General features: G+C 29.7%; 1 protein-coding gene across 1 annotated transcript; it reads right to left on the bottom strand.

The window, feature by feature from the left end:
- On the bottom strand, positions 1-5,076 carry LOC122603345 (ribosome biogenesis protein NOP53). Its single transcript, XM_043776019.1, has 12 exons — positions 4,758-5,076; positions 4,034-4,197; positions 3,900-3,942; positions 3,776-3,801; positions 3,613-3,696; positions 3,389-3,499; positions 3,185-3,273; positions 2,138-2,257; positions 1,929-2,051; positions 1,752-1,818; positions 1,196-1,275; positions 1-292 (listed from the first exon to the last, which is right to left on the bottom strand). The coding sequence occupies exons 1-12, from the start codon at positions 4,921-4,923 to the stop codon at positions 286-288; spliced, it is 1,080 nt and encodes a 359-aa protein (XP_043631954.1). The 5' UTR covers positions 4,924-5,076; the 3' UTR covers positions 1-285.
- Positions 5,077-12,150: the final 7,074 nt, after the last annotated feature.

Below are 12,150 nucleotides of genomic sequence, written 5' to 3' on the forward strand. Positions count from 1 at the left end.
TGAACAAAAGGTAATGTTTGACCATGCAGAATACAATACAAAATTACAAACATACTTCAATAAAATTACCAATACATCTGATGTATTGGAACAGAAACAAGGAAAACAATTACAAAACTGAATTCTTGTGAATTTCAAGAATATAAATAGTATCCATCACTTTTGAGGATTTGAGAAAATAAACTGAAACACAAAACAGTAGTCATACAAGATCATTTTGACCAGCAGTTCATCTCTCTTGCTCACATAATTGCCTACTGACCCATCTAGTTTTTAGATGTAATTCTATTTCCTGTACAGCATGAATTTGACACGTCATTAACCAAAAAAATTATGGCTAAAAGATAGGGGTAATGCTAATGGAAGCCCTTTGGGCTCTAGATAACAATACTAATTAAGTTAAGTTTAATTATATATAAATCAAATATTTCATTAATTAATGGCGTATAATCCGTCAAACAATTAACTACTATTTTTACTCCAACATTTCATTCCATTATCAAGTCAAACAACTAAAAATCCTAACACTAAATTATTTTTTCTCTATTGTTTCATTTCATTCTAAACCTATTCTATATGTAAGTATATCATCTCTCTACAACTGAATGTAAGTATATCAATTATAAAACTCATTGTTTTAATTTTGTTCTTATCTTTGTTTTACTCGTGTTGTACTAAATCCGGTATTTAGTTTGAAGTACTAGCCCACCGCATTTTACCTTATTTCGTCTTTTGATTTATTTTGTATTACGATTTATACTTTGGCTTATACATTTGTTTTTATTTACGTGTTAAAACTTTGATTCATGTTTTTTTATGCAGTAGTGTAAACGTATACCGCTGATCATATCACACGTTGTGTTTTTAGTCTTTTCTAGTTATGCTAGTTCATAAATGATTTTGCTAGTTTATAAAAGAAGTCGGCAACCTGTGATATATGATTAAAAACTAGCACAAGTTGGAAAAAAAAAACCCATTTGGATGGGTTAATTTGAAGTCTACGGACAAATAGGATTCACAATTAGAAACAACTCATTTATTGGTCATTAGCAATTAATGAATGAAATATTTGATTTATATTTAATTAAACTTAATTTAATTAGTATTGTTATCTAGAGCATAAAGGGCTTCCATTAGCATTACCCAAAAGATAAACACATAAACTTTTCAGAAATCATGCCATATGCGAAAGTACCTGCCACTTTTAGCTGTAGGGACGATAATTCCTCTTTTCTCGAGGCTCTTGTATCGGTCTCTTGCAAGAGTGCAACATGCCTAAAATACAATAATATTTGACAATTAGCGGCTAAGACATTCGGTATAATGTCAATGGTAACCAAAAAAGGTTGTATAATTCACACGTCATGATTCCATTGTTCATTTATTGTTAATTATTACAAAGCAAACTCTTCCTGTAAAATAAGTAGTCAAGGACATAAATTTCGGTGTTTCGGTCACGGACTGGTATACGAAATATCGTTTTTTTCGGTGGTATTTCGGTAATTCTAATATTATATATGTATTTATATATATATACATAAATAAGAGTAAAAGATAAAACCTGGAAGTGCTGAAACAGAATTCACCGAAATTCAGATATTTCGGTAATTTCGGTGGTATTTCGGCCAAATTTTGGTCAAAACCATCGAAAATTTCGGAAACGATATATAAACCGAAATTCAATACCGAAATTATGTCCCACCACCGAAAACCGAAATTTCACCAAAATTGATAACATAGTGTAAAATTACCTTCAGCTTCCTTAAAGAACCAGTAATTTCTTCAGATAACAATACTTGAACAGGTGCAGGAGCAAATCTGAAATGTTATATAACATTAGCCAACTTTCAATTATGTTTAATATTCATCATCTAATGTTGCAGCTCACTTTACAAAAAGAAAATATAATAATGAATCACAAGCCTTACTTGTGCCTCCCCAGACGTGGTGGACACGACTTTAGTCTTTCTTGTTTGGCAACAACACGACGAAGATGTCTCTTGCTTTTTTCTTCATCTTCCTTGGCAATTTCATCAATTATTTTGGGCAAGCTGCATTCAATATTTGAGCAAGAAGTGAGACTAAAAAATAGCAATCATGGAAGGGAAGAAAGAGTAACAAAAGATAGTTATTTAACCTATCAAGGTCTTTAGCAAGCTCCTTCGTCTTCTTTATTTCTGCTTCCAACTTCAGTTTTTCTTTGTTTCTGGCTCTCCTATTCAGCTTTACTCGTGTTACTCTCTTCGTTTTATAGGGCCTGCATAGTTATAAATCAAAATCCCAATGTGTTATAAAAGACAGCTACTACCAGTCTACCAAACACCGTCCCAGTTTGTTATCAAACAAAGATCAACACCCTACTAACACATGGTATCCATATGATAGATGTATGTACATGTACGATGAAATTCTTAATCCTTCTAATGCTTTTACATCCCACTCTTACCATAAATTTGTAGTTTTGTACAATCCTCATCCAAGCCTAACCCACATTTTTTCTTTGAAGTTCTCTCCATATAGTCACATACATCTTTACAATTCATTTTCGATTTACAATGATCTTCCAGACATGAATATTTATAGTCAAAGTGCCATACAATCAGTCATAAGAGTTCTCTCAACTCACATGCATTTAATGTCTAAAGCTAACACACTCTCTGCCACTCAAAAGGGTCTTATTGGGCAACTAACATGGTGTCAAAATCTCTTCCTTAAATCATCAAGTGGCCAAAGTGTGTAAATAATACCAGACAAATAAGAAACACTTGTCTTTAAAGATCAGCTATTTATCTATTTATATATATATATACCAGTCATTTTGGTTAAACCAAAGCTGCAACAGATAAAAATTCTAAAAGATTCATTTCGAGGGTACACGCTTTGTACACAACTTGGGAAAAACAAGAACTCAATTGAATACAACTACATCCAAAATTTTGACAACAGTTGGCCTAAAGCAAACTTAGCTTGTGAGTACACAAGTGTGGTTGTATCAACAGTTCAAAAGTATAAGTACCAAGCAAGCATGCGCTTAAACACCTTACAGACAATCAGCACGTGTTATGGCTTATATTAATAAAATTGACTGTTGATATCACACAAAACTAATATAAATAATCATATTAATTTAAGCATATCCCATTGTCTTTAAGCATCTACTCATAAACGAATCCAAACAGAATACCTCTTTTCAAGATCTACATCAACATTTTCATTGGCATCATCTTCTTCGACATCATCACCACTCTCATTAACCGCATCAAGAAAATATCTCTGTAAAAATCTCTTATATTTAAAATCCATTTAATGTGGGTATCCGGGGATCTGGGTGCAAGTTCACGGAAAAAAAAACAAATATGAAGTCATGCAGATTACTAAAACTACTTACCTCTTCCTCATCGATAGCTTCTCCCATAACAGTTAAAGGAACAGGTGCAGGACGCAATTCCATTGTATAAACTTTCTGCATTTCATCTGCAACGGCATGAGCCAATGAATCCTGCAGAAAAGTAAAACCAATATCACTATGTAAATCAAAGGCAGCAACAGTTTCCACATACCATCAGTAAGAAGCATATATGCATAGCATAAAGTAATTTATAGCCAAGTAACCTGATGACTTTCAGATGGCGGATTGTATGAGCAACCTGGTGGCTCTACCTCCACAGCAGGAATGACGATAGCCTTATTAGAGACCTGCAGAAACCATCAGTGTCATTATCAGTAATATAGGTATAATATAAGTATACAAGATGATTAGAGTGGTGACTTTTACCTTTCTTTTAATACCAACGTGCTCCACTGAAAATAAAACACATAAATTAAAAAACCTCAGTTCAGGACAAAAAGATTAATATTATACATCCATTGACAATTGTAACAAAATATGAAATCATTACCATCCCATATATCAACCATGCCGGTATCATTGGTACCATCTTTCTGGAAAATCAACAAAAGAAACCCACATTTTCAGTAATTTATATACATAAAAAAAATCAAGATTACAACCAATATTTAGACTTGAACAAACCTGAGAAGAAGTTTCTTGTAAGCTCTGAACCTTTTTGAGTGTTTTCTTTATTTTTTTCTGAGTTGATGATGGTATAGGTTTTACAAAAGTATTCTTTTGTAATATACTATCAACACGGAGTACTTTCTCTCTGTGTTTGTCAATTTTCCGCTTCACAGAAAGATCTGCATATTCACAAAACCAGTTACCACAACTTTAAATTGTTTTCGACAGACATAAGATCTATGTAATGTTTGTGCGTATACACACAGACATCCAGGGACAAGTTATTGTAAAAAGGACCCAATTCGTTACAAGGCCCTCAAAATGCATCAAATCCGATCAATAAACATCTATTTTCATAACAAAAAAATAGAACTTTCTTCATTTTTTTGTGCATCACAGTTTGTGTAATGGGATGCACATTGAAAATTTTAGGCACAAACATGAATCACAAACAAAAGGTTTCCTAATAGAAAAAAATTATACTTTATATAATAATACTATAAATAACAACAAAGATGATATATGTGTGTGTGTGTGTATATACATATAAGGACTTTTCTTTTCTTTTATGTAACAGTATTCTCTGCAGGTTATTTATAGCCTAAACACTAGGAATAGCAAATTAGATATATAGATATATGTACTTATATACGTATAGGCAAGCCCCTAAGTAAAGAAATAACAGATATATGTGTGTGTATATATATTATGAAAAAAAAAAACAAAGAGTATTAAGAACCTCTGGATTTGTCGACGAAAAACAAGGAATCGCTAGGAACTGCGGTGAGAGAACCACCGGAAAGAGCATCTTTAGTGGATTTCTCATAAAAATCATCAATATCTTCTGTACTGATATTTGTTCTCCATGCTTTCTTTCCTTTCCTTGAGCTCTTTGATTTCCCCATTAATTGATTTTTATTTATGATGGAACCTGCTACTATTGCCGCCAACAAACAAATACTATGTATAAACCCTAATTCAACTCTCCCTCTCTTTGGAGGAATTTGTTTGGAGGCGGGTTTTTTAGGGTTTATAACTTTTTTATTTATTAGCTTTATTCGGATCTTGTTTGACCCGTTTTCTAACCGATGCTTGGATTTTATTTTGTTTTTTTTTTCTTTTTCTTTCAACAGCACACAAAATGACAAAATGTAATATTAGTACCTCGATTATTACTTACGGATTAGTTTAATACGAACAAGATCGAGCCCGGTTGGGTCCGATAGGCCCAAATCATAAGCGTGTACTAAATCTTTTTATTTTTCCAAATAAAGATTGTCAATAAAACTTGGACAATACAAAAAAATGTTTTAGAGTTTTTACTTTTTAAAATGTGTCCCTATAAGCACAGAATCATATATTACTTCAGTTTTGTTACGAAACTTTTGAAAACTTATATTCATTGTACACAAACTCTTTTGAGCGGATTGTAAATATTATAATTGACTGTTATATCTTCTGATCATGTTCTCGTTAAGCTAGATACAGTTATTGGGAATGGTGATTAACATCTTGAGAATTACAAACGATATTAGATTCGAATCATACTAGATACGGGTATTGGGAATGGTAAAAAAAAAAGGTAAGAAACGGATACGGGATATATATACTAGTTAAATGACGTACATTCTATTTAAAAGAGTAGTCATTCTCATATAACCAGAATAAAGAAATCATCGCCCATTTACCATCTTTGCTTGGTGGCCTCATAGTATTTATTGTATTGAGTATTGTACGGGGAGAGATTATGATGAGAAATCTTTAAAGTGTAAAGAGTACAAAGTGCTTCATTTTGATCTTTTACTAGTTTTGGCTCTTTCCCTCTTTTTCCCTACCACTACCGGGCTTCTTTTCCAACCATAAGAGTATTAAAAAGAGATAGACGGCAGGGGTGATTGTTGATAGCGTGTGATCGATGATTGGGGTGATCACTGGTGGCCGGTGATGATCTAATAATTTACAGGTGTCGCCTTTAGCTGATGTATAGACCCCGCCCTTAGGTCAGATGCATGTTAGTAGTAACTAATCTTACCTGCTAAATATATGTTAGTAATAAATAATTAAGAGACTTTGCCATTTGCATGGTAATTAATTACATTAATATTATTTATTATATAGTATATATAAGAACATATATACAAACTTAATTAGGCATAGTGCTTGGTTATTTATGGGTGACGCTTGCATCATTTTATGTTAGATTAGACTACCACATCAAGGATGTTTATGGGAAGGATTGGGTGATGTGGAGGTTGTTTGTAAAGATGGTATTGATGTGGGTGGTGACGTGTAGGATGTCCATCCTTAGTTGTTTATAGGGAAAGATGAGAAAGGATGAAGAAAGATAATGTGTTTGTGCAGTGTGTGTATGCATAATTGTACTTGTATATTAATTGGGTATTTATAAGGATGTGTATATTATTGTTGTGGTTACAAAAAAATGTTTGTGAGAAGGATGTATAAAAAATGAGGTGACGTATTGATTAGGATGTTTGTGAGAAAAACAAGTTCAACCGTTGCGGACGGTGTTAGTTTAGTTTTTCTGAAGGCAATACAAGAAGACAATTACAGTAATTAGGATAACCCTTCAATGGATTAAATTAGTACTTGACTGCATGTTGGACCTCTAAATAAGTAAATAGACTTATGCAATGAGTGTGACCTAACTGTATCAATCGATCTAGCTAGCTACCATGATGATATGCGTCTTAATCAGTAGGGATATATAGTGGGTACTCCTTTTCCACTTAAAGAATTTTTCATTGCTTGCTCAATGGTCCACACGGATTACTTTTAATTAACATTATGCATTACCTGTTCTCTTATGAGAAGTATGTACGTATATCCAGATTTCTCATGTGGCCATCTAAAGATGACTTTCAAGTTTTGAACCATGAAAACTATATATCTGGTCCATGCTCATATCCTGCCGATTCTCATTTTCTAGCTCTTAATTAATGCACCAAGAAAGTTATGTCATATTGTGCATGATTAGGATTGACGTGCTAAGTTTTTAATTACTTCAGAAACAGTGATTTGTGGTAGAGCATATATATATATTGGGAGGGAATATATCAAGCAGAATCTTGAAGGGAAAAAACAAATAGAATAATAGATATAAAATTTATATGAGATTGTATGAAAAAGGTTGTGTGTTCGTCGTAACAGAAGACGTGTTTATATCCCCTTATTGTATTCTTGTAATGATTAATGCACGCATGTGAACAATATAGGAAGAGGGGTATGTACGTGATTTGTCTTAGAGGCATGGAGACAATTGGTGAAATTGGAAGCAAACGAAGAGGCCAGGCAAAGCATAAATAGATAGCTAGAAAAAAAAAACCCAATTTAACAACCATGCCTTGGTGCAGTCAGTCATATATGTCTTTGTGTACATATATACATTAATAAGTCATATATGTCTTTGTGCATATACGCATATAAAAAAAATATACTGTATGTATATAGCACATGTATACTTGCATATATGTAAATGCATATATATATATATGGTGGAACATACTCGATCAAAATGCTTCAACTTATTGAATTATTATAAAGAGAAAATTGTGTGTTATCGTCGATCAAGCTTACAATCGAGGATGAAGTTGATAGGCGTACAACGACGGGTTGAATAAAGACAATAAGTCAAGTTAGTTTTGGCAAAATAAACAATTATGGACCATTGTGTCGATGTAGATGGTATTCTACAACAATCCAAATTCCAAACGAACCAAGGTGATCAGTATATATGTTTTGAACAAAAATTCTACCCGATGTGTGAGAAGTCCATGTTATTACAAGATGATTCGAGGAATGAAGAAGCCAAAATTTACAGTTTGGGTCATCGGACAATTTTTATAATAATAACAAACATAAATTAAAGTTACAAAATTAAATTACACGAGTGTAACAAAAAAAAGGCCAACATATAAAATTTTGAATAGATTGAATTAAAGGTAATAACTTTAATTTGTGTGTTAACGAGCGTCAATATCATTTTATACATTTATTTAATGAAAATATTTTTTTATAAATTTACATGGCATAAAAAAGATATTAAAAAAATGACAAGTAATAAAAAATCTTAGTTTTCAAAAAACAAGTATTAATGTCACATATAGCCCATAATATTTTCACTTAATAACCCATGTATACTAACCTACATGTATAACTATAACATTTTATATTTATATTCTTTTTTTTTATGACAAGTGTTATGTTTTAATGTTCGAAACCTATAAGTGACATTCAAGGTGAACAATATGCTAAAAGTTGGAACTCGCACACTCTTGCAGAACATGAGTGATAACACGTATGCCCACACGCTTAATATTATGTTCATAAATCTTTGTTTCTAAACCTACGTATAATCTTTATTACATTTATGATATTTAATTAGAAAGTATAAGTTTTGTTGATAAGCCGACTAACTTAAATCAATTTTTTTATTCGACATAATAACTAAAACAATATATGTGAGAAACAAAGTTTAAAAAATAATAATAAAATAAATAAATAAAAAAGAATCTATCTATCTAACTATATATATATAACAAGGTACTAAATTCTTTTATGGAGAAAGAAAGACCGTTAAATGAGTTAAAACTTTTATTTATAACCATTAGATCATAATAATTATATTATTACCAAATTTATTATTAAGTTTACACAACATTAGTCCTTATACTTATATAATTAGTCAAAAAAAAAATATGTATCTAATAAAATTAAAATATATTATATTAGATAGATATAAATATGGAAAAAGTTTATTTTAAATATGTTTATGAGTGTACGTATAAACACAATTACAAGTATAATTTATGGCCTTTTTATACATCTACACATTCAGATCTACTTTTTATCATTTTTTGAATAAATTTTTATGTTAAGTTAGACCTTTATTAATAACTAAATAGGAATATATATCATATTTAGTAAACCTTAAATACCCATTCAAACAATTATTTAATATCTAATCTAAGATCTAATAATCTAACATCTAATCTAACATCTAATCTAACAAATATATAAAAGAGGGTTTTAAATCATCCATAAAAAAGTAAAGATCGTTGGATTAATTTCAATCAATAATTTATAACTTTTAGATCATATTAATTATGTCACATATTGTTTTTAAGTTTTTATATTAACTTAGAATTTAGTTAGTCATTTATAAATTAGGTAGTAAATATTTTCTAATAAATTATATAAAAACTTCTTATTTATAAAAGGGTCAGTAATATACAACAATAGCGTATTTTAACTAACCTTTATTAAACTATTTAATAAACAAACCATGATAAGGGTATGTCTAGAAGCACATTAGTTAAATAACTTGAGTATGGAGTAAATACATACATTAATTATATCTTTTAAAATGTAATGGTAGTGAAAAAATGATATATATATTATTGCAAAAAGAAAATATATATCATTTTGGCAATACCATATTGGTATCCTAAGTTCCTTAGTGAAGACTTCTTTATTGCAATCAAATAATCCACATATTTGGAAAAAAAAAAAGAAAACCATGAACTCATACATAAATATCACGATACTTATAAAATCATGAGGATTCAAACTCAATTGAATAATATACAACTACATATTTAAAAAATGACAATTTGAAAATATATAAAAAAAATACACTGATTAACTTTAAGCCTTTATAATTGATATACACTAAAATTTTACTACTAAGCATCACTGATACAAACATATAATTATATTTAGATTAAAAGTTATATTCATCCCAAACCTAATGTTACATTTTCATTTTAATTTAGCTAAATAGTGATCACTTAAACATAATGGCCCTAATAGTTTTTCCACACAAATATATATTTTAAATATATTTAGTTTTATATCGTTATTATATAACAAAATAATGAATATATCTCACAAACCATTTACAAATAAAAGAAAACATTTTAAATAACAATATTATCATTTTTCAATAAAAATTATATGTATTTCATTTTATATTATCATTATATAAAGATATATATATATATACACGAGTAATATTTCAAAACATTTTTTAAGTATTTATTTTATCATATATCATCGTGTTTTTTCTATTATTAATAATTATGTTATTATAAAAATTATTATATTTATCTCGCGTATTACGCGGAAAAATAATCTAGTGTGTTAAAATAATATGCAGTAAAATAGACATCATGGTCCCAAATTTGTTGCCCATCCCACATGTGCCTAATAGGCGTGACGATGTTAATGCAAATGTTTATTTAGGTGTAGGCATGAGCATGAGACTAATAACATCTCGTACTGGTCTTGGTACCGAATTTGAGCAAAACATGGTACCAATCCCGGTTCCATCTAAATTGGTTCCGATATCATACGGGACGAGATTGAGATATCGATACCAAATCCCGACTAGTATCGAAAATTATCAAGTTGTGAAGCAACAAGAAAGAGACGGTGCTGCAACTAAAATTTCTAGTACTCTTGAACACATTGCACTTTATGGTATGTTTAAACGCTAGAATATAGAAGTTCGCAATTGCACTTTGAACTCTAGAATCAGAAGTTTAACTTTAGACTAGTTTTATCATAATCCTATATATATCTTTTTTATTCCAAGACTTTAAATCCATTTGCTCCAAAAAAAAAAGTTTACATTCAGGGGACTAATAATTTGTAATTTTGTATTGCATGGAATAACTTGTTTTTCATTTATCCAAGTAGTTTACATTCACTGTAATATATAATTTGAATGTCATTTAACTAAAACTGATATACATATAGATATACATTTACTGTATAACATATATGAAATATATATACATAAAGATTATTAAGATATATAGATATATAGATATGGATATACATAGCATTCCTTAAAAGTGGGTACCAGTACTGATCCCGATAGAGACTCGGGACCATTTTCCGGTATTAAGATCGGGACGGTACACGGACGGGATCGAGATTTGGGACTATCTACTCATCCCTAATTAGATGCTTAATTATTTCCTGCCTATGACAAAACGTCGTACACTCTGAATATGATGACAAGAGATACAGATAGCAAAAAGTGCCAAGAAAAACATCTTGGAAGTTATTTACAAAAAATATATGATCTCTGCACGGAAATGGAGGTGGATATATGTTGCTGCAAAATTTCGTGAACCTTTGTCAGACTCGTAGCAAATTTAATTTTTGTAAATTTGATTAAACGAAAATGTAAAACATATTTAATGTTGCATAAAACTATGCATGTGTATTTTTTTTAGATTTTAATGCAGTTTTTTACTTACAATCTTATCTTAATTTTTATCTTTATCTTTATATGTACTAAAAGACAACTAACCTAATAGCTTATTGACCAATCACAACTCTTGATTTTATCAGATTGAAAATTAATGATGTCATCTATTCTTTTTAGCTTTTTAAAAAATTAAGACTTTAAATATAAATAATTAATTATAATACGTAGCTTTTTAGCTAATTAATATCCAAAACATAATGTGTATCTATCCTTTCATAGCTATTATCCAAAACAAATATTATTATATCCTTTCATAGTTAATACTTAATATCCAAAAAAATTATTATTACCTAATAGCTTATTGACCAATCACAATTTTTGATTTTATCAAATTGAAAATTAATGATGTCATCTATCCTTTTTAGCTATTTAAATAATTAAAACTTTAAATATAAATAATTATTTATAATACGTAGCTTTTTAGCTAATTAATATCCAAAACATAATGTGTATCTATCCTTTCATAGCTATTATCCAAAATAAATATTATTATATCCTTTCATAGTTAATACTTAATATCCAACAAGAATTATTATTATATTAAATTACCAAACAAAATTAATCCAAACAACTATTTAAACCTTTCACTTGGAGGCTTGGAGCGTCTCCGTAGGTGAATGTATGATGTCAAATTATACTTATTTTTGCAGTTGTTCGTTTGCTTTTATCCTACAGTTATTTTTATCCATTAAATATTACATGTATGAAAATCAAAATTTTAAACAATAATCAATGTTCATTCGGTCAGTAATGCACTTTAGATTTTTTTTTTTTTGTTTCTTATATGTAGTAAATATTAATTTGTTGTTAACAGAAGTTAATGATTATCCTAAAT

Source organism: Erigeron canadensis, chromosome 6 (assembly GCF_010389155.1).
Source record: "Erigeron canadensis isolate Cc75 chromosome 6, C_canadensis_v1, whole genome shotgun sequence".
Taxonomy (NCBI): domain Eukaryota; kingdom Viridiplantae; phylum Streptophyta; class Magnoliopsida; order Asterales; family Asteraceae; genus Erigeron; species Erigeron canadensis.

What these genes read in the sequence shown, in the direction of transcription:
- LOC122603345 (XM_043776019.1), bottom strand. Translation starts at nt 4,923, where the DNA reads ATGGGGAAATCAAAGAGCTCAAGGAAAGGAAAGAAAGCATGGAGAACA. An exon ending in GATGTAGATCTTGAAAAGAG is followed by an intron (nt 2,258 to 3,184) that starts GTATTCTGTTTG and finishes ATAACTATGCAG; the next exon opens with GCCCTATAAAACGAAGAGAG. An exon ending in GTTCTTTAAGGAAGCTGAAG is followed by an intron (nt 1,276 to 1,751) that starts GTAATTTTACAC and finishes ATTGTATTTTAG; the next exon opens with GCATGTTGCACTCTTGCAAG.